The 21750-nt window shown below is 40.3% G+C and overlaps 3 protein-coding genes across 3 annotated transcripts; 2 read left to right on the top strand and 1 right to left on the bottom strand.

The window, feature by feature from the left end:
- Window positions 1-3648: 3648 nt before the first annotated feature.
- Window positions 3649-4944, top strand: LOC110623603 (zinc finger protein ZAT5). Its single transcript, XM_021768600.2, has one exon. The coding sequence runs from the start codon at window positions 3937-3939 to the stop codon at window positions 4756-4758; it is 822 nt and encodes a 273-aa protein (XP_021624292.2). The 5' UTR covers window positions 3649-3936; the 3' UTR covers window positions 4759-4944.
- Window positions 4945-13887: 8943 nt separating this feature from the next.
- On the bottom strand, window positions 13888-14811 carry LOC122724604. Its single transcript, XM_043960130.1, has one exon. It carries the CDS (start codon window positions 14809-14811, stop codon window positions 13888-13890), a length of 924 nt encoding a protein of 307 aa, XP_043816065.1.
- Window positions 14812-17765: 2954 nt separating this feature from the next.
- LOC110622291 (poly [ADP-ribose] polymerase tankyrase-2) lies at window positions 17766-21210 on the top strand. Its single transcript, XM_021766758.2, has 6 exons — window positions 17766-18047; window positions 20106-20197; window positions 20294-20372; window positions 20472-20566; window positions 20691-20786; window positions 20862-21210. The coding sequence occupies exons 1-6, from the start codon at window positions 17879-17881 to the stop codon at window positions 20940-20942; spliced, it is 612 nt and encodes a 203-aa protein (XP_021622450.1). The 5' UTR covers window positions 17766-17878; the 3' UTR covers window positions 20943-21210.
- The last annotated feature ends 540 nt before the right edge of the window (window positions 21211-21750 follow it).

Here is a 21750-nt window from a genome sequence, read left to right as displayed (position 1 = left end):
TGTCCGGAGTCAAACCAATAATTTATGTTTATTATTGACCCTTTTTGTCTCGATATAAATAAGCTAATTAAGATTTAAGGCAGTCTAATTATTCTTTGTTCACATTATAAAATGTAAAAAAATAAATTAAATATCGATTTTAATCCTTCTTTATCACTGGTGGGCCTCTCATATCCGAATTAAAATTTAATTTTAGAGAAAAAACAAGCAACTCAAAACTTATTAGATTTTATTGAGTAAATCAACTCATTACGTGTCATTCAATCAACTCATTACGTGTCATTCAATCAGCTGTCTGTGGCTAAAACAGATCGAACTAATCAAGAGTTTAGACCTAACAAATGAGAGTCTAATTCATTTGATGTGATGTGAATTAAATAGTCGTTTGAACAAAGAGATATACCTATACATACAGATCTGTATGATAAAAACAAACATATAACACTGTAATAAGATAGTAGTTATGCGTCATTAAAAAATAATAAAAAAAATAAAGAGAAATATATGATTATCAGATCAAATTTATACATTCTGTAATTTTATTTTCTCTTAATCTCATAATATCACTTTTTATTTATTTATTATAATATATTCATATTTGTGATAAAGAAATTAGATTATACGATTGATCCAAAATAGCTTCATTTATACCTTGGATTCCTAAGATGAGAAAAAAAAAAAAAAAAAAAAAACCAATGGTTGTTAAGTTAGTAAAACTGAGCAATGTGTAGTTGCAACTATTGGGCCTAAGAACAGAAAGAGGTTTGAGCAATTTGGGCCTTCACCACCGGATTTTTAGTCAACGAAACTTGACTATATTGAGTTCTGTCTTTGCATCTTTTACATTTCAATTTTATGTTGATAGTTTAAAATATTAACATGACATGTATTTTATCAAAAAAATTTAAAACTACTGAACAAAATTTAATCATTTTATGCAATAAATCATTATTTTTTGTCAATAACTTTCATTATATGTAGAGAGAGATAGGAAAAGTAAGTGGGAAGTCTAAAATCCTCTTTTCTCATTATTTAGTAAGATTAAATACAAAAATTAACTGTTGAGAGAAACTGATTAACTTTAAATTGAATGAAAAACTAAATTAAACACCCTCATAAGTTTTCAAAAGACTTTTAGTATTTTCTTTAGTGTTTGATGGGTAGAGTTACATGATTAGGTGCTTAATTAATTTTTATCAATGTATTTATCCTGGATTATTGGAGACAAGTAGCTAGGTTGTCCATTTTGTCATCAAATTAAGCACTATTAAGTGGAATTTAATAGCATGACACATATACATAGTTGTCAAAAAAAAAAAAATATTCAAGTGGAGAAACTTAAGACCCTATAAAGCATTGACTCTCACTCCAAGCTGTGTCCAATCTTGTCTGTTGTTATCAATATGATGAAAAATTAAATGAATGATGATAGAATTAGGGGTGTAAACGAATCGAGTCGAATCGAATTTTAAAGAGTTCAAATTTGATTCGTTAAAATTTTTTTGAGTTCGAACTGAATTCGAGTTTTACTCATTTCGAACTGGAGTCGAGTATTAAGAAGTTTAAACTTGGCTCGTTTAGCAAACGAGCTTAGACGAGTTGAGCTTTTATCGAGTTTAGTCTCGAATAGTTTACGAGTAGTTTAATTTATTTACATGTATAATGAGTTTTAGTTTAAAACTAATAAGTTTAAAACTAAAATAATTTTAGTTAAATAAGTATATCTACAAATTAGCTTGTAAATTTATAAAGATGAATTTTTAAATTTTAATGATACAAATATATGCAAGTTTAAGAGTTTAACTAAATTATATAGAACTGAATTTTAGAAAATTTAGGTTTGACTCATGAAAGTATATGCAGAGTTTGAATTTATTTATCTTATGATAATAATCTGAGTTTACTTAAGGAGACTGTTTACGAGTCTATTCGCGAGTCTGCTTATGAATTTAGAAACAAGTTGAACTCACGAGTCTTAACGAGCCGAACACTATGGAGTTCAAGTTTGACTCGTTTACCAAATGAGACTAAAAATTAAGATCGAATTTGACTCATTTAGAAATCGAGTCGAGCGAGATCGGATTTTTATCAAACCGAATCTCGAGTAGCTCACGAACGATTTGGTTCATTTACACCCGTAAATAGAATATATAAGTTATCAATTTTCAACCTTCACGAATTTAATTCAGTTGGTAAATGTATTAAGTTGAATATTAAGAATTTTTAATTTTAATTTTCAATTCTAATTTTTATAAAAAAAATATTAATTTTTAATATCAAAATCATTTTCTTTTAGACACCATTATAATATTTTTAAAAAACAATTAGATAAATCTGATCCATCATCAACCTAAAAACATAAGTTAATATTTTTAATTAATAGAATAAAAAGTAGATGGTGCATTTGAAGACAAGAAAAGCAAGTGGAGAAGTAGTAGTAGAAGAGTACTTGAATTGAGGAAGCAAGGAACAATATTATGTTTTTTTCATTAATTAAGAAGTTGTTAAGTTCTTGTGACCTACCAAACCCACAAAATAATTTTTTTTTTAATTATATGGGTAAATTTAATTTATTGAAATTGATGCTTTTCTTTGGGTTCCTAATGACTACAGCTGATGGATGCAAGCAATTACGTGCCTCTCACAAAGACACCAAATAATTCCATACGCTAAGAATCTCCTTATCCTTCTTAATACGTTCTTCTATACTTCCATTCTAACTATACTCTATCTAGTTGGAATTATAATTAATAAAATTATATATATATATATTTTTGAAGTTTACTATTAATTATAAATTATTAAATTAATTTACCTGGATTTTTGAGTCAAATAGCATGAAAGTTCAAAGCAACCTTCCACCACAAAGTTGGAAAGTAAAGAAAAGAATGTTACTTTTTTTTTTTTGCCCATTTAATTCTGTGTTTACTTTTTTGACTTTGACACAGAATGATTTTCCCCACCATTTTGCCTCCAATGCTATTTTTTAACTCAAAATTAAAAATTAAAAATTTAAAATTTAAAATTTCTTAAATTTATTTAAATATATTTATCATCGTAATAAATTTAAATGTGTGCATCGAATACTATTAGCAAAGAAATAATATGGTGATTAACATTTTTTTCTTTTTTACATCCGTTATAGAAAAAGAAAATCAAAGAGAAAAGGAAAAAAAGGTTGTCGCCATAATTCATGCATCCACCGAACTTCTAATAATTGGGAAAGGCAAAGCATAAACAAGCTAATGATCAAATAATTGGATGATATAAAGTCGGCGTGATTTTTGGGTCTTTGTCTTAATTTCCATTATGTTAATCTATGTGAATGTGAAGTTGTTGTGGGTCAACTCCACATCAACCTCTCTTATATATTTCTTCTTTTTCTATATATAATTTATGAAATTAAAATAAATATTAAGACATCAACTCTACTTGATTATCGATATTATCGAAAACTAATAAGAAAAACAAAATTTCTTATTATTGAAAGTGCATAAATTATCCGATATATTTTATAATTTTTTTTCTATAAATTAATTAAGATGATAAAATAATAACAGAAATTAACCATAAGCAAGAAAAGGGAAATAAAAGGAGTAAAAAAGGGTGTTAGAGAATCAACAAATTATGTGGTTCCAGGCTAGCAAACCAATCCCTCCAGAAAGGAATTGTTTAGAAAAAAGTAATGGGTTTGCTTCAAAGCCAGCCGAATCTCACTCCTTTCTTTTCCTCCTCATACTTCTTCCCCTTGCATCTTCATCTTTCTCATCTTTCTCCATATATCCATCTGTATCTTCTCCCTATTTATAAACTCTTAGTTAAACTTCCAAGATTGGAAAACCAAGCCAACCCAGCAAGAAAATAAATTCACCCACCTCATTCTACGCTTTAAAGCACCCATCTTTCTATCAAAACCTGCAAGTTTCTTCATTGTTTATGGATGCTCAACAAGTAATAATGGATTCTATCAAAGGCAAGCGCTCCAAGCGTCAACGTCTGCCGTCCCCTCTCAGGTTAGCCTTCACTTCTAGCTCTTCTAGTGCCGGAGATGGCGGTGTGGAAAGAGTCGACAATAATATGTCTTCTTCCACGTCTCCTAGCACCTCCATTGAATTTGCAGAAAGTACTGGTGGGGAAGAAGAAGACATGGCTAATTGCTTGATTCTTTTAGCTCAAGGTAGCGTCCACCATCAGAGTCCAAAATTATCTGAACCTCCGGCTGCGGTAGCTTTGAGTACTACTGCTGCTCCGGCTAATAAGGTCTCATCAGGGTCTTCGTACGTTTACCAGTGCAAAACTTGTAACCGGAGCTTTCCTTCGTTTCAAGCTCTTGGTGGACACAGAGCGAGCCATAAGAAGCCCAGTAATAAGGCTCACAATGAAGTGATAGAAGAAGTGGAAGATCGTCAACTTCTTAATGCTATGAGCACAAACCTTTCGTTGCAGATGCCAATGAATATCAAAACTAACAAGGTTCACGAGTGTTCTATATGTGGGGCTGAGTTCTCCTCCGGCCAGGCTTTAGGCGGTCATATGAGGAGGCATAGGGCGGCTTTTGCTACTTCTTCAACGACGACGAGGAGCTTGGTTACAAGTAGTCCTGAGTCTCAAGAATCCAAGAAGCCACGGAATAGTTTGCTGTTAGACCTTAATCTTCCTGCACCAGAGGATGATCTCAGAGAATCGAATCTTCGCTTTACCTCCAAGGAACAAGTTCTCGTCTTCTCTCCTTCTTCGTTGGTTGATTGCCATTACTGATAATATTACAGCGACAGATTCACCTTTTCTCCATCATTTTTTTTTAAAAGTTTTGTGGAATTATTTTACTCAAAACTGAATGTGAACTAATCATTAACGACTTTATGTATTTTCACTAATGTAATCCCATAGAATTGTCCATTCTTTTCAATTCTTAAATACACATATTTTAATAAAACTGTTGCATTTGACTCATTTGATTAAGTTCTCAGGGGCAAGAATCAAACACTTGTGAGATATGCATTGAATTATATCTTTTAGCATTCTAGAAATCTTTTAAACGAAAAGGGTTATCAGATAAACATTCAATCACTGCAAAAACAGGCTAACAACACAAATATTGCATCATTAAACTATTAACTCGATGTAAAAATTCTAAGTATAACCCAGTTGGAGTGAGGAGGAAACATGTGAGAAACTGAGGAAGGAAGAAAGATTAGCATGAGCTAAGCACCACCAATTTTCACAACGTAAAAGTGGTGGATTAGGTTCTGGTGTGTGTCATATGAAAGAAAGCTAAAGAAAAGCTAAATCTCTGACAGTGAGAGTCTGTTTCAGTAATAATAATAATGACAAAAGCCAATAAATAAACGGATGGCAAGCAAATTAAAGCCAGTAGTGAAGTAGTGTTGGCTAACTGCCTGCCTTCTTTTATCCAGTTTGTATTATACGACAATCCACCTTTAAACCATCCGTTATATTATGCTACTCTATTATTAGTTTATATTTATTTTAAAATATATATATGAAGAAAATAGGAAAAAAAAATATGTGCGCTGCTGGAACAGTGAGATTCATGTGTGGAAGCAGGTGAGTGGTCGTGTTGCTTGTTCCAGCAACAGCAAATGGCGCAATAGATTAATGTGGGGTGCCTGAAATTCCAAAGTTGTAAACTTTAGGAAGTGACAGCCAAGCCAAACGCATCTATAGACTATATAGACTTCTCGGATTCATTTTACACTTAAAATTTAGATGAATTTTTATGAAAATTATATATGATTTTTAATTTATTTTAACATTGTTTTTTATTAAAATTTGAAAAAATTCTTTCGTTCCATTTTAAAAGATTAGTAAAAAAAATGAATTAAATCAAAATTTTATGAACTTTTTTAATTTTGAAAAGTGGATATTTCCATAAACTCATCAAATCAAAACAAATGTGTCTTGGTTTGATATATCAAGGGTCGATTCCAATTTGAAATTGTCGGTTCAATATTATTTACGAATCAAATCAAAATCAAGCATGATTCTTAACATTCCAAAAATGGTTTTTTTTTGCCATTTTAAAGTAGCTCCGATTCTAATTAAGTACAAATTTTAGAGTCAATTCGGTTTTGATTAATAAAATTTAGAAGTTTAAATTTTGGATAATAATGATTTGAGATCCAAAAAATAGGGTTTACAAAGCGTTCTGTAAGCTTAAAACGAGAGGAGAGTGTTCCTCTCCCTTTTATCCTTTTCCACTGTCTGTCAGTGACGTGTAATGGCTCTACCGCCATTGGACCATCTGTCCCTGCCATCCTGATACGGTTGTACGAGAATATCAGATATTCTGCTTCATGCATAACGACCATTTAATTCTCCTCTGGCACGCATGCGGATGGTTCCACCAAATGGATTAGGCTGGCCACCTTCCTTCTTTCGGGCTGGGCTGGAAGATGAGATTAAGGCTGAACTTAGAGGCTTAGAGGAGGTCTGCTCATTGGGCCGGAAAAGGCAGGGCCGGCCTGATTGAGAAATCTACATAGGGCCCGGTCTTAAAACTGAGCGGGCTGGACCTGGCTCACGCTGGAGACTTAGAAGCCTTCTGGTTATAGGTTGTCATCGTGGGCCTGGCCTTGGTCCGGGGTAGTGAAATCCACCGGTCATCAATTGCCCCTTTATCTTCTCATCAGTCATTGCCCGAATGATGAGGGGGTAAATACCGAGAATCATTATGACCGCGCCGTCTAAGTACAGCTTGCCTTAGAACATCTTTTCACCTTATTGTCATTTCGAATTTCGAATTCTCTCCGTCTTCTCCAAGTTCTTGCTTTCCTCTGTTCTTCGTGCGCACTGCTATCTCCGTCTCCCTATCTTTATTTTCAAGGTACGCTTCTCTCTTCACTATGGAAGGCCCAAAGCTTCCTGAAGTCTTTAATCTAGAGTCTAGTATCACCCCTTCCAATCTGATAAACTTCTTCTCTCGAAAATATTTGGATACCCCTCTTTACCGTATCCGAGCTCTTTACCGGAATGAGAGGATCGTTCTTCCCGATCCTCCCCCTCCCGGTTTGATAGACCCACAGAAAGACCTTACCCTAGTCTTTTTTATTAAACAATGAGACTATGGCTTAACTTTTCCTTTCACTCCCTTCTTCACCGAGGTCTTCCAATACTTCAGGATAACCCCCCGAATGCTATCTCCTAACTCCATTTTATTTATGTGTTCTTTCGAGTCCATTTGTCTGAGCTGGGGGTTTGCGCCCACGGTGTGTCTGTTCATGACCTTTTTCCGTCTCGTCCGGGCAAGTCAGTGCTTTTACTACTTTGCCCCCCGTAGTGGTTTATCCATTTTCACGGGCTACAAGGACTCAATAAAGGGCTGGGTAGAGGGTTTTGTTGTGGTGGAGTTGAAAGAAGACCTAGGTTTGTCCTGGGGGGTAGAACTCGACTGGGAAGACGTCTCGTTGGGTTGCAACGACCTACCCCAGTTGAGCCTTACCGAGCAGGTAGGGTTTGTTCGACTGACTTCTGTCGAAAAGAAGTATGATGTCGAGAAGTGTATGTTTGTGTCCAATCTCCGGGATATCCAGGATGCGGGTACTCTATTTCATTTACCCGTTTTGCTTTATTTTTGTGATTTTTGTTGAGGATTGCTCTAACTTTGCCATGATTTTGGATCTTTGCAGCTTCTGAGGTGAAAATGGACCAAATCAAGCCTCCCAAGAATCTTATATTGTCCCGGGAGAGCATGAACGCTGCTCTGGATGCCCTCCTGGCTGGGCAATCCGTGGGGGAGGCTACTTAAAGGGTGGCTGAAGTCATTTCTTCTAGATCGGCTACCCGACCTCCTCCTCCTCCAGTCTCCTCTCGGGCTCCCAGACCGAGCTCCCGACATAGCAAGTCGTCCCGGCTATCCAGCCGCAGCAGATCAAGCTCGGCTCCTCAGCCTTCCCAAGCCCCCCGGTCTTGACGGGCTTCTAATGAGGGGACGGAAGAGGCTCTAGGGGTCATCTCTAAGCTGGTCGAAGGCACCGAGCTAGCGAGGACGGATCTTGTTGTTCCTTCTGAGGAGGTTCCTGAGGTGAGGCTTGAGGCCTCTGCCGCTGAAGAGAGGGCTCCAGAGAAAGGAATGGAGGTTATTCCGGCGGGCGAAGGTGCCTAGGAGGCCCCTCTCGGGGTTGCCCCTGCTTTTGAGGGAATGGGACCCAGTCCTGTTGATGGTGGGGGTGTCGCGGGGAAGGTCGGGGACAAGCGTCCTGCCCCCACCGAAGTGCCTGCCCTGGTTCTTCTCCCAAAGAAATCTCGGGCTTCTAGGAGACTGACTCCAGCTCTCCCTCCTCTCGAAAAGAAGAAAGATGCTCCCATGGTGCCCCTGTTGTCTGCTCCTGACAACGACATCTTGAACGCGGAGGATATTACTCACCAAACTCTGACAAGCGTTGTAGCGGAGATCTTACGGGAGCGGATGTTCGGTAGGATCACGGAGGCTTCGGACCCTCGTTTGCTTGCTCTGACTGGCCATTTGGCTGGTTTTACTCGAGAGCAGTCAGCATTTCGGTCTCGACCCCGAGGGGAGCTCGGAGATAGAATCAGGGAGATGCTCATGATGGTAAGTTGTCCCTTTTGTCTTCATTTTAGCTTTCTTGGTTTCTTTGTCTTAACGATTGTCTCTTTGTACTAGGTGATGGGCCTCTTTATGGAGGTGGACACTCGTGACCACTCTCTCCAGGAGTCTGTAGATCGCCGGATTGAGGAGGCACGCCTGGAGGAGAACCTTTCTGCAGCCAGCGACGCCAGGGGCAATCTCGCGGCTGCCCGAGAGCATTCTAGGTCCCTTCAGATAGAGCTACACACTGCGCTGGAGGCCCTCAAAAGGGTTGATGGGAGGACAGCTGAGGTGGAGGATCAGCGCGACAAAGCTTTAAAGCAGCTGTCCTCCTTGGAGGGGATCCAGCGAGAAAGGGATGAGGCCCTGAGTCAGAAGGATGAGGCCCGGCACCAACACCAGCACAAGCTACTGAAGGCAGATTTTGATGCCGTGCTGGCTCAAAAGGAGGAATCCCTAGCTCGGGACGTGGTTCTGGAGCAAGAGCTGAGCAAGCAAGTTGACAACGTTAAGGGCTTGACCTTGGCGGCGGAGGAGTCCAAACTTCAGAATCAACAACTCTGCCAACAAGTCAATGCTTTGGAGAAGAGGTGCTCAGCCTTGCTCGAGGACGCCAAGCTGGCTGAGGATAGAGTCCAGCTGGAGTGCGAGGAGCGTCTAAGAGAGTATAAGGATTCGGTCGAGCTAAAGAAGGAGATCCAGCAGGCCTGTGAAGCTCATCTTCAGAGCTATAAGGACTCTTCGGAGCTGAAGACCAAGATAGCTGAGGCCTGAGAAGAGCGACTTGCAGAGTTTAAAGCTTCTGGCGAAATGAAGACAGCCATATGGAATAAAAGCTTCCGCATGTTCGTCTCTAGATACAATCGTGGCCTGAGGACTGCCAGATATGCCCCTTCCACCCCGTTGGCTGAACTTCGAGCCGCTGAGGAAGACTCTGATGGCGAGGAGGTGCTCTACGGGGAGGACGATAGACCCCTACCCAAAGGAGCTTCTCGTACTGCAGCCGGGTCTTCTGAGGCGGCTGCCGAGCCGAGGCAGGAGGACGAAGATGCTGGGCCTCAAAGGGGCGAAGAAGTAGGGCCCCACGGGGGGGGGGAAATGGTACCTTTTGTAAATAGTAGCGTAGAAGATAACAATGTAGATATACCTAGGCATGTAAGTCCCTTAAGGACAGTTTTCCCTTCAGTAGAGTAGGTTGTAATTGTAACTTTATTCAATGAAATTTGACTTTTACTTGTATCTATATTTGAATTGTTTCTATTTTTGGTTTGCTGTTCAGGCTTTACCGAACTACTTATGCTGTAAAAAAGCCCAAAATGTCAAGGATAAAATACTTAAGCCATATATATTAAGAATGAAACACTTAAACCATGTGCTTCATAATTTTTCTAAGGAATCAACTACACCGTTTTTCCTCTTTTGTCCTCAAGCCACTCAGAGCTGAAATTCTGTCAATTGACTAAACTTTTAACTTATAAATTTTTCCATTCTCACCAAGGCATTCCTATTTGTAAGCCTTTTCCGAGCTGAATTTACCTTAAAGATAAAACCTTTAAGCTACATGTTTATCTAATCTTTCGCAGGATTCAACCATATCAGGTCGGCGCTTTTGTGTTTCACGTTACTTTTGTCTTTTCAGCTCGGTTTTTTGGTGTCTGGAGATCTTGGGGATCCCAGTCGTCTATCTGCCTGCTGACTCGTTGTCTCCGTCAGTTTTATGATGCCAGGAGATCTTGGGAATCCTGATCATGTAGTGCCGGGAGATCTTGGGGATCCCGGTCTTGTAGTTCCGGGAGATCTTGGAGATCCCGGTCTTGTAGTGCCGGGAGATCTTGGGGATCCCGGTCACCTACTTTCCTGAAGCTTTGGGCCTTGGTGCCTGTTTTATTTTTTTTTTCTTTTGTTCTTTCATGAAAACAACGTCAGATATGGCAAATAAAGAATTTGGATGAGGACATCGTCCATTTTATTACCATGCTTTAAAGTACAATCGATTTTTTTACATTTGATAACATTTCAGGGGAAGTACCTCTTCAAATGCTAGATGTTCCAAGCATGAGGCTCAGGGTTTCCTTGCATGTCCTCAATTCGATATACCCCCGGTTTGACCACTTTTGCTATTCTGAAGGGACCCTCCCAGGTCGGTGCCAACTTTCCTACTGCCGCTCTCTTTCCAGTAGCTTCCAGGTTTCTCAGGGCCAGATCTCCTAATTTCAGGCTTCTTTCTTTGACCTTTTGATTGTAATAATGGGCCGCCCTTTGCTGATAAGCGGCAGTTCGGACTTGAGCTTCCTCCCTAACTTCTTCCAGAGCATCCAGGTTACTTCTTAACTTATCGTCGTTGGTGCTCTCGCTATTGAATTGGACTCGATGGGTAGGGACCTGCAGCTCGATTGGAACCACAGCTTCAGTGCCAAATGCGAGTGCAAAAGGCGTTTCTTTAGTGGACGTCCTGGGGGAGTTCGGAGTGCCCACAGGATGCTATTGAGCTCTTTCGCCCAATTCGCCTTTGCCCCATCCAGCCGCTTCTTCAATCCCTGGAGGATGGCTCTGTTAGTGACCTCTGTCTGACCGTTGGTCTGAGGATGGGCTACCGAGGAGAATTTGTGCCATATGCCCATATTTGCTGTAAACGCTTTGAAGGTACTGCAGTCGAATTGTCTGCCATTATCTGAGATGAGTACCCTCGGTATTCCGAACCTGCAAATGATGTTGCCCCATATGAAGTCTATCATCTTACGGGCTGTGATTGTGGGGATTGCTTCTGCCTCTGGCCATTTTGAGAAGTATTCCACAGCCACCACTACAAATTTCTTCTGCCCCGTGGTCTTGGGAAAGGGTCCCAGGATGTCTATTCCCCACTGTGAGAACGGCCACGGGCTGGATATGCTGGATTGAGGGGTGGCTGGAACATTGATGGCATTAGCAAACCTCTGGCATACATCGCATCTCTGGACAAACTCTTCTGCCTCTTTTTTAACAGTGGGCCAGTAGTATCCCTGCTTGAATATCTTGTTTGCTAGCGTTCCTACTCCTTTATGAGCTCCACACATTCCCCTGTGTATTTCTTCCATCACCTTTATTGCCTCCTCCGAGCTCACACATCGGAGCCACGGGCTGGATTTCCCCCTTCTGTATAAAGTCCCCCTTACTGCTTGGTAATTAGCAGCACGAGCTACTATCTTCTTTGCTTCATCCTTGTCTTCAGGGAGCTTTCCCTTTTCCAGGTATTCCAGGTATGGGGTCATCCAGCTCTGACTTTGCTCCATCTGTAATACAGTGGCCGTTTTGTTAAAGGCAGGCGTGCTAATGTGTTGGATGTATACTTCGTCAGGGAGCTGTTCTAGCTTTTCCTTGGACAACCGACTAAGCAAGTCTGCTTTCTCATTCTCCTCCTGAGGTATTCTTTGGTATCTGATTGTGACTCCCTGACCCTTAAGCTCAGCTTCTATGGCTTTTACCTTTGCCAGATAATTCTGCATGGTAGAGTCTCTGGCCTGATATGCCCCTGTTATCTGATTGATTACCAGCTGGGAGTCACTATTCACCTCGAGGTTGGTTGCCCCTACCTCCCTTGCTACCAGCATTCCATTTATTAGGGTTTCGTACTCTGCCACATTATTAGAAGCCTTGAATTCTAGGCGTAGGGCATAGCAAACCTTAAACTCTTCAGGTCCCTTCAACATTATTCCAGCACCACTACCCCCAGCGCCTGATGCCCCGTCCACATACAGCTTCCAGCTGAATTCTTGAGAGGACTACCCTTCCCTCTCAGTTCCCAGCTCTTCCAAAGATGACTCACCCCGTTCCATCTGTTTTTCATTGAACGAGCACTCTGCTATGAAGTCCGCAAGGGCTTGAGATTTTACGGTGGTTCGGGGTCTGTACTCTAAGCAATAGGGGCTAATCTCAATGGACCAGGTGAGCATTCAACCTGATGTTTCTGGCCTGTGGAGGATCTTCTTTAAGGGCTGGTCTGTCATCACTACTCCTTGGTGGCTTTCGAGATAGACCCTGAATTTTCTGACTGCCAGCAACAGGGCATATGCTATTTTTTCAATGTTCAGGTATCTCACCTCGGCATCTTTGAGCACTTTGCTGACATAGAAAACAGGCTTCTGCTCTCCTCCTTCCACTCTTACCAACACAGCACTGACGGCTTTTTCTGAGGCTGACAAATAAATCAGGAGCTCTTCTCCCTCCAGTGGACTGCTAAGCACTTGAGGCGAGCTAAGATAGCTTTTGAGCTCTTTGAAAGCTTTTCGGCAATCCTCGGTCCATTCGAAGTTCGGCACTTTCCTCAACTTCTTAAAGAACGGCAAGCATCTTTCGGCCGATCTCGACATGAAGCGATTGAGGGCCACCACTCTTCCAGTAAGTCTTTGGACATCCCTCACGCAGGTCGGCTCGGGCATATTCAGAATAGCTTCCACTTTCTCCGGATTGGGCTTAATGCCTTTTCCACTCACCATGTATCCCAGGAATTTTCCACCCCTGATAAAGAAGGCACACTTCGCTGAGTTCAGCCTCATTCTATACTGCTCTAGCACCTCGAACACCTCCCTCAGATCCACTAAGTGCTGCTGAAAATTCGGACTCTTCACCACCATATCATCTATATACACTTCGACATTCCTGCCGATCTGATCCTTGAAGATTTTATTCATCAATCTTTGGTATGTTGCCCCGGCATTCTTCAGCCCGAAAGGCATGGCTTTATAGCAGTAGGTCCCATCTTCCGCTATGAACGAGGTTTTTTCTTCATCCGACCTGTCCATTGGAATTTGGTGATAACCAGACATAGCATCCAAAGACGACATGTAATCAAATCCGGTCGTAGAATCGACCATTTTATTAATATCAGGGAGGGGGTAACAATCTTTGGGACACGCTTGATTGAGGTTTGTAAAATCTATACACATCCTATATTTGCCATTGGCTTTTTTGACTAATACAGGATTTACTAGACACTGTGGGTACATGACCTCTCTAATAAATCCGGCCTCTTCTAACTTCTGCACCTCCTCCCTAGTGGCTTGTTGCTTCTCCCTTCCTACTACCCTCTTCTTCTGCTTTACCGGCCTGGCCTCTGGGAGGACATTCAGCTTGTGTGTCATCACTCTGGGGTCAATCCCGGGCATGTCAAAAGGCTTCCAGGCGAAGCTTGACGCGTGACCTCGAATTAGGGCCATGACTTCCATCTTCTGCTCTTCAGTGAGGCCGGCGTTAAGACTGAAGACCTTATCTGTCTCTGCTTCTGATAAGGGAAAGGTCTCCAGCTCTCCAACCGGCTCTGTTCTGGCCTCTTTTTTCTCGTCTCAGACCTCCAGGACTTTCGAGTCAAGTTTCTTTCCTACCGAGTTTGGCTTCGATACCGTGGCCAGGTACACTGCTCTTGCCTCTTCCTGGCTTCCTCTGACTACCCCTACTCCTGCTTCTATTGGGAATTTCATAGCCAGATACCTGATGCTGCTTACGGCCTCAAAGTCGAAAAGTGCAGGTCGTCCCAGTATTGCGTTGTAGCTCAGGGGGAGTTTGACTACTAAGAACACCGCATAATGAGTGCGAGTTCTTGGCGTTTCTCCTAGAGTAAGGGCCAGCTTTACTTTCCCCTCCACAGGCACTGGGACTCCCTCGATCCCTTTGACTGGGGCTTGGTCCCGAACCAATTGCTCCTCAGGGATGCCCATCTGTTGGAAGACCCGGTACGGCAGTAAGTTCACCTTACTCCCGTCATCCATCAAAATCTTCTTAACCCGGTAGTTGTGGATGACGGCTTCAATAACAAGGGCGTCGTCATGAGGCATCTGAACACCCTGAGCATCCTCCGGAGAGAAGGTGATAGTTACTGGAGAGTGCTCAACTACCTGTATGACTTCGGCGCTGCTGCTTTCCCCATCTCGGCCTCTCTTCTTTCCCCTTCGGCTCATCCGACCTCCGGTTCCTCCAACAATCATGTTAATGGTTCCACTGGAGCCATCATTCACCGGCCCTGTTCCCGTCCTCTTGGGTGCTTGTGCTGCTGGGTTCGGCTGAGGCCTCTGCCCCTCCGGCTTCTTCACAAAGTTCCTGAGGTGTCCCCTCTTGATCAGCCTTTCGATCTCACTAATCAGCTGGTAGCAATTATTGGTGTCATGGCCATGAGTGCGATGATACTGACAATACTTGTCAGGATTTCGCTGGTCTGCTTCTGCCCTCATAGACCTGGGCCATTGTAGGAACTCCTTATCCTGAACTGCCATGAGCACCTAGGCTCTGGACGCATTGAGCGGGGTGAGGTTCTTCGGTATACGCGGAGGAAATGGCTTTTGTTCTGGAACCCGAGGAGGGAAAGGTCTTTGGTCTCTCCGGTCCCAGGGCTGCCTGTAGGGCTCAGGTTTCTTGCCCTGCTTCTTCTCATGCCTCTCCGATCTCCTTTCTTCGGGGGCTTTTCCTCTGTCTTTCGCCCCCTTGGCGAATCTACTCGTCATTAAGGCGTCATCTTGCCTTATATATTTCTCTGCCCTCTTCATCAACTCTGCCAGCGTGGTGGGGGGCTTTCTGCTTAACAAGCCAAAAAACTCGGGGGAGGTCGTCCCCTTCTGCATGGCCTCCACCGCTCTCCCCTCATCCAGCTCGGGGATCTGTAAGGCTTCCGTATTAAAACGGGTAACATACTCCCTTAATGATTCGTCCCTTTTCTGCCTGACCGTCTCTAGATAATTGGTCTTCCTGTCAGCTGGGACTCTGGCTATGAACCGGCTGACGAAGGCGTTGGCTAAATCTCCAAAGCTCCTGATACTTCCCGCCTCTAGACTGTTAAACCATGCCCGTGCTGGTCCTGAGAGGGTCGTTGGAAATACCTTGCACATCAAGGCATCTGATAAAGTCTGCAACTCCATGAAAGACTTATAGTTCAAGACGTGCTCCTTCGGGTTTTCCGCTCCTTCGGGTTTTCCGCTCCGTCGTAAGCCGCCATGGGTGGCATCATAAACTTTTTGGGGACGATCTCTTGCTACACCCACTTCGAGAAAGGTGAAGAGGTGGGCAAGAGGGCTTGGTTGGGATCCTTCGCTCCCAGTTCAGCTAAGAGCTGTTCTCTCAGTTTCTGCAGCTTTTGATCTACACTTTCTTCCTCCTATCTGGGTCTTTTCTCCAGACGGTATTCTTCCTCCCCAGCTTCACTTCCCATTCTTTTGGTTGTTTCGGCAGAATAACTGTCTGCCTCGTCGTTCTCTATCAGCTCCCTCACCCTTCTTCCATGAACTCTAGCCTCCGGTTCTTCTTCTCCTCCTGCTCTTCGCCCCCCTTCTTCGGTTTCTCGGCTGATAGCTTGGGGGTGGTTGAAGGTAGGCTGGGGTTCATTGGTTCGGGGTTCTTTTACTACGGGCGTCACATTCATCGGGGTGCTAAGGCCCCTCTGTTGCATCATCTGCCCCAGCCAGTGGGCGGTGTTTTGTAGTTGAAGGGCCATAACTTGGAGGTCCTGGTTGGATAAGACAGCTCCGGATGCATTCCCTGTCAAGCTCGGCGAGGGGTTGAAGGGGATTGGTGTTTGGTTGTTTGGGGTTGTGGGGCTGGAGAAAGAGAACTGTTGCCCCTCCTGGACAGAGCTCAGGTCATTGGAGGTGTTAACAAGGTTGTTTTCATTATGATTGGCCATTGTGGATCTTAGTGGGTATTGTGAGAGTGGAACTCCGGCGATAAAAAGATCTCCTTCGTTCCTACAGACGGCACCAATTGATGATCTGAGATCCAGAAAATAGGGTTTACAAAGCGTTCTGTAAGCTTAAAACGAGAGGAGAGTGTTCCTCTCCCTTTTATCCTTTTTCACTGTCTGTCAGTGACGTGTAATGGCTCTACTGCCATTGGACCATCTGTCCCTGCCATCCTGATACGGTTGTACGAGAATATCAGATATTCTGCTTCATGCGTAACGGCCATTTAATTCTCCTCTAGCACGCATGCGGATGGTCCCACCAGATGGATCAGGCTGGCCACCTTCCTTCTTCCGGGCTGGGCTGGAAGATGAGATTAAGGCTGAGCTTAGAGGCTTAGAGGAGGTCTGCTCATTGGGCCGGAAAAGGCAGGGCCGGCCTGATTGAGAAATCTACATAGGGCCCGGTCTTAAAACTGAGCGGGCTGAATCTGGCTCACGCGGGAGACTTAGAAGCCTTCTGGTTATGGGTTGTCATCGTGGGTCTGACCTTGGTCCGGGATAGTGAAATCCAGCGATCATCAGATAAAATTAAATAAAAAATAAAGAAATAAATATAAATATTAAAATTATTTTTTTTAAATGAATAAATATTAAAATTATTAAAATGATAATTGAATAAACAAGTAAATTGTAAAAAATTATATATTTGCATAATATAAAATACAAAATAATATTACATCTTCATTTATTTTATAAAAAGTATTTTTTAATGAATATTTTTCATATTTTTTGATATTTAGAGCATTTAAAAAATTTAATCAATAAAAAATATTTTTTAAATATAAATTATTTTTTATAAATAAATAAATGTTAAAATGAAAATACTATTATTTACAAAAAGAATGAACTTGAGTTTGATTATGAATTTATATATGTATCAATTTTAAGTAATAAAATTTTATTAAATAATTTATTTTAAAATTTTAAAATTAAATTAAAATGAAAGTGAACTATTAATAGGAACTGATAAGTTCAGTTTAGTTGAGGAACTAAAATCGATTAACCGATTCAATACTATATTACGGTTTGATTTCTATCCAATTCACCTTTCAAACCAAATTGTGGCTAGGCCTACATGGGTCATGAACTAGCTTGCTACTTGCCACAGTTCTTGTTGTCCTGGACTTCTTTATCTTTAAAAATACTCTATCCGCTTGAACTTTATTATAATTAAATAATATATAATTAGGTTTATGATAGATTTAAATCTAAAAATTATTACGATTTTCGAGTTTTGTTTTTATATACAGTGTAATCATTGTTTGATGATTTTATATAAGTAATTAATTTAATATAAAATATATTTTATAATAATATTTATAATTATTATATAATATTATTTAAAAATTAAAAAAATTAAAAAATTTATTTAATATAATAATTTTTTAAAATAAAAATATTAATTAAAATATATAAAATTAAATGATTCATTTGAATAATAATAATAATTGAGTTTGAAGATGATTGTGGAGGTTTAAGATAAATTTTAAATCTAATTTGTAACTATTGAGTTCGGAACGTCATTTTCCCGGGTCGTGTATCCGTCTACGTCCCTAGCTCCAAACTCCTCACTCCCTAATCCCTTCGAGTTTCGAAGACTTGAGTTGACAATGGCCGTGCACCGTGATCGTCTAATAGACTCAGAAGATAACGAAGAAGAAAATGGTCTCTTCGAAGAGGACGGTTTGATCGTCCCTGATTCTGATATTCCTCCTCATCTCCATGACCTTGCCCTCGCCGTTCAAGTCGGCGATGTCAACGCCCTTCGCCGAGCTCTGGGTCTGTACTCTGTACCTTCCTTTTCTTCCTAATTAACTAATTATTTTTTCATGACATGTTGAAAGTGGAAGCTAAAACCCTAGGTTTCATAGCCATCAAAGTAAATTTGGCTGAATAAGACCAAATTATGTGTTATTTTAGATATTATGAATTCTTCTTCTTGTTTTATTTGTTTAGGTTAAATGATTAGAACCCTTCTTAATTCTGATTTGTGAATATTAGGATATGTTCAGTAGTCTGAAGCTGAAAAGTTCTCTCTATTAGGGTTCTAGTGCAGACTGAAATATTTGATAATGCAATTTGTTTTTCTTTTTCTTTTTTTGGACGTTCATATGGTTTAATTTTTAGTTCCATGTGTTGCTGAGGTAGGACTGTGTAGCAGATGACTAGTTGGGATTTGCTGAACCACAATTGACTTTTCTTTTTCCTGATATTAATACTGTGCTTATGTCTGCCAAAAATAGTTGAATTGGCAATTTAGTATATTTTATGAAGTATAGTTTTGCCAATCTTATAGTGGCTAGAAAACAAGCAAGTATATCCGTTGAATGAAATAACAACCACACGACAGTAATTAGGAGTCTGGTTGTGCCACAGAGTAGATGAGGATTAGTTCTTACATATTGGCAATATTGAAGTTGACCTTGACAAAGGTGAACAAAAAAAAAGTGAAGTTCCAAGGTGAGCTTTTCGAATTTGAATAATAAAGTGGATAGTCAGCTTGAACATGCTCGAAGTTTCAAGGTGAGCTTTGTTTTGTCAAGTGACAGTTCATATATTTTAATCTAGATGTCTCCCTGGCTTCACTATCCGACTATGTAGTTGTGAAAAATGCTAAATAAATGATGTTTTAGTAATTTAATTATAGTGTTCACAAGAAACAAATGATTTAGAGGGTTATTGTATATGCTCTGTTGAACTTGTAAAATATAGAAGTCTGCAGCTAAGATGTTGCATATTTTAGGCTTTAGCCACTCTATGTAAAATTACCATAGGAGAGATCACATATATTCTTTTCTGGCCATATTATGGAAAAAATACTTAATTTTAATAGTTTTAGTTTCAGTGCAATAGGTCATTTGATAACAGAAAATGTCACCTAGGCATGCCACATGAGCACGATCATCCACAGCTGGATAAAATTCCTTTAAATTTTGAGAAATTGGCCTATTATGCTAAAATTGGAATTTTTGGATTATAATGAAAAAGGTTGAAAAGGTGAGCTTTTTAAAATAATTCAGCCTTCTTTTTCCTATAGAATACTGTATGCTGGTAAATATAACTTGGTGGTGGTCTTTAATGATACTTGACAGGAGGACTGAAATTGCATGTTATAAAAAAAATCTTCTCAGTCATCACTTTTTTGGTTCTATGTACATTTAAAATTCATCTTGTTAACTGGAGAAATAAGAACTCTCTGAGAACAAATGTTTTCTTGTTAGCTGCTGGTTGACTCTTCGCTATGGGGTGTTCAAAGTTCTCCACTTTTAGTTGATGCTTTTTGTTAGGGTCCTTAGAAATGGGATTGAGTTATGGGACGAGTGGATCAATGGATGAAAAAGAAAGTGGTTGTTTTTTTTTTAACCTACGATGAAGGTTGTACAAGCTTGTTAAGAGAGAACTTGAAAATCTCTTGAGTTAAGTACTCAACAACTTTTGGCAAATTAATCATGTCTCCTTTATTATCTCAACTGAATTTAAATACAAAGAGGAGATAACTTCTTCTTATAAATAAGGGAAATTATTAGCATGACCAGAACATGGAGGATCACCCTCCTACAACTAAGGAAAGTGGAAAAAAAATAAAGCAAAATACAAATACCACTACTAATAGCACTATTAACCACTAACGGCACTATTAATAGCACCATCAACACATAGGAGACAACACTACTAGCAAGTAGGATATCATGAGTATTAATAGCATATGGAGCTAGTTTTTCTCAACTGCATTAGTGACTTTGACTTGGTCTTACAGTTCAATAGTTTTCTTTCTCCATGTGTAAATCTCTTGTATGTTAACAAGGGTCTGCTAACACTTTTCTTTCTGATGCACAGATAACTTGAACGGAAGCATTGATGAACCAGTAGAGGATGGAGACACAGCTCTTCATCTCGTCTGTCTCTATGGTTATTTACCATGTGTCCTGGTGAGTTGCCCTGTGCTATCCTCCTCTACTGCCCTCGTTTTTATTTCTTTTTTAATACTAAAGAACATGTAATTTAAATATGATTTTTCAATATAGCTTCTCCTGGAAAGGGGAGCAAACTTGGAGGCAAAGGATGAAGATGGGGCAATACCTTTGCATGACGCATGTGCCGGGGGTGAGCAACAATCTCCAACTGTTAGCATTTTAATAAAAAAATTTTTCAGATGAAATCCTTCAATTTAATTAATCTTTCAGTTTGTTGTTCCTACTACAGGCTTTACTGAAATAGTCCAACTGTTGTTGAACAGTGCTAATAGTGCAGTGCGGGTGAGAAGGATGCTGGAAACAGTTGATTCTGATGGTGACACCGTGAGTATTGTTAAAAGCTATTTTACTTTTGGTTTTTATTTGGGGAGGGGCATAGTACATATGTTGATTTAAACAAAGCGAGGGATTAGTTGTGCTTAACATTTGACTCCATTTACTTTGGCAGCCTCTTCACCATGCGGCGAGAGGTGAACATGCAGATGTTATAAGATTGCTGCTGGCTGCTGGTGCTTCTACAACAAAAACGAACATATACGGAAAGGTTAGCTTCATCTTAAATGGTTTTGACAATGATACCTCTTTGCCTTGCATGTCATTAATCAGTTTGCTTTTGCAGAACCCAAGTGAGCTACCAGACCCCAACTCGGAAGCTAAGAGGATTTTGGAATCTGCTGCTAGTGCCGTTTCATGCCAGTAGGCTGTGACCAAATGCTCCCTTGGATAAAAGAGGAGGCTTTACCTTATCTTGGTTTTTCAGCATGGCTCGTAGCTGGTAATTTTGTTGGCATATGTAGTTAGACAACATTGCAGAAACAAAAACCTTTTGTTAAGGGATTCACCCAGATGGAAAATAGAGATTAGAGGTTACTTGATTAAAGATTTCATAATTCTATTGTAATTATTTATTTATTATTATTATTATCCTGTTTTAGCTGAAGGAGAAAAACAAAGTCATTAATTTGCACAAGCTATTAGCATTCTTGTTTCTTGATACTAGACGCACACTGCCCTTTGGCTGTGGTGGTGCGTGGAAGTATTTTAGCCCCAACAGCCTTTGATTGTCGGTGTTCCTGGTTGTGATGGTTCATCAGCTGGTTTAAGCTCCACTTTTGGTGGTTCAAGTGCTGTTGCTTCTGATCCTGCACTTTTGAAGGTTGGGGAGTGGTAAGAGTACATGGCGTGCTAATTCTTTGAAACTATTGCCCATTTTCTTTATTTTTTGGCACTATGTTCAACAAACAGAAGTCCAAGCTTTTTCGCTAAAGCCATTCTTACTTCTTTACTTGCAGCCCTTTTAGACTCCTGAATTCACAATGGATAAATGTTAACATTATGGTGGGAATAAGTGCATGTGAATTAAATTAAATTTAAATAAAGAGAGCATATAAAATGATGTTTACACAGCAAATCCTAGATAACTTAAATCCAAATTTACACATTTCTAATGAAGTTCATAAGTCACTTAGCGATTCCCAGATAACTTAAATCCAAATGTCATTTATTTT

Source organism: Manihot esculenta, chromosome 9 (genome assembly GCF_001659605.2).
Source record: "Manihot esculenta cultivar AM560-2 chromosome 9, M.esculenta_v8, whole genome shotgun sequence".
Classification (NCBI taxonomy): Eukaryota; Viridiplantae; Streptophyta; class Magnoliopsida; order Malpighiales; family Euphorbiaceae; genus Manihot; species Manihot esculenta.
This window is presented reverse-complemented; position numbering and strand designations above follow the sequence as displayed.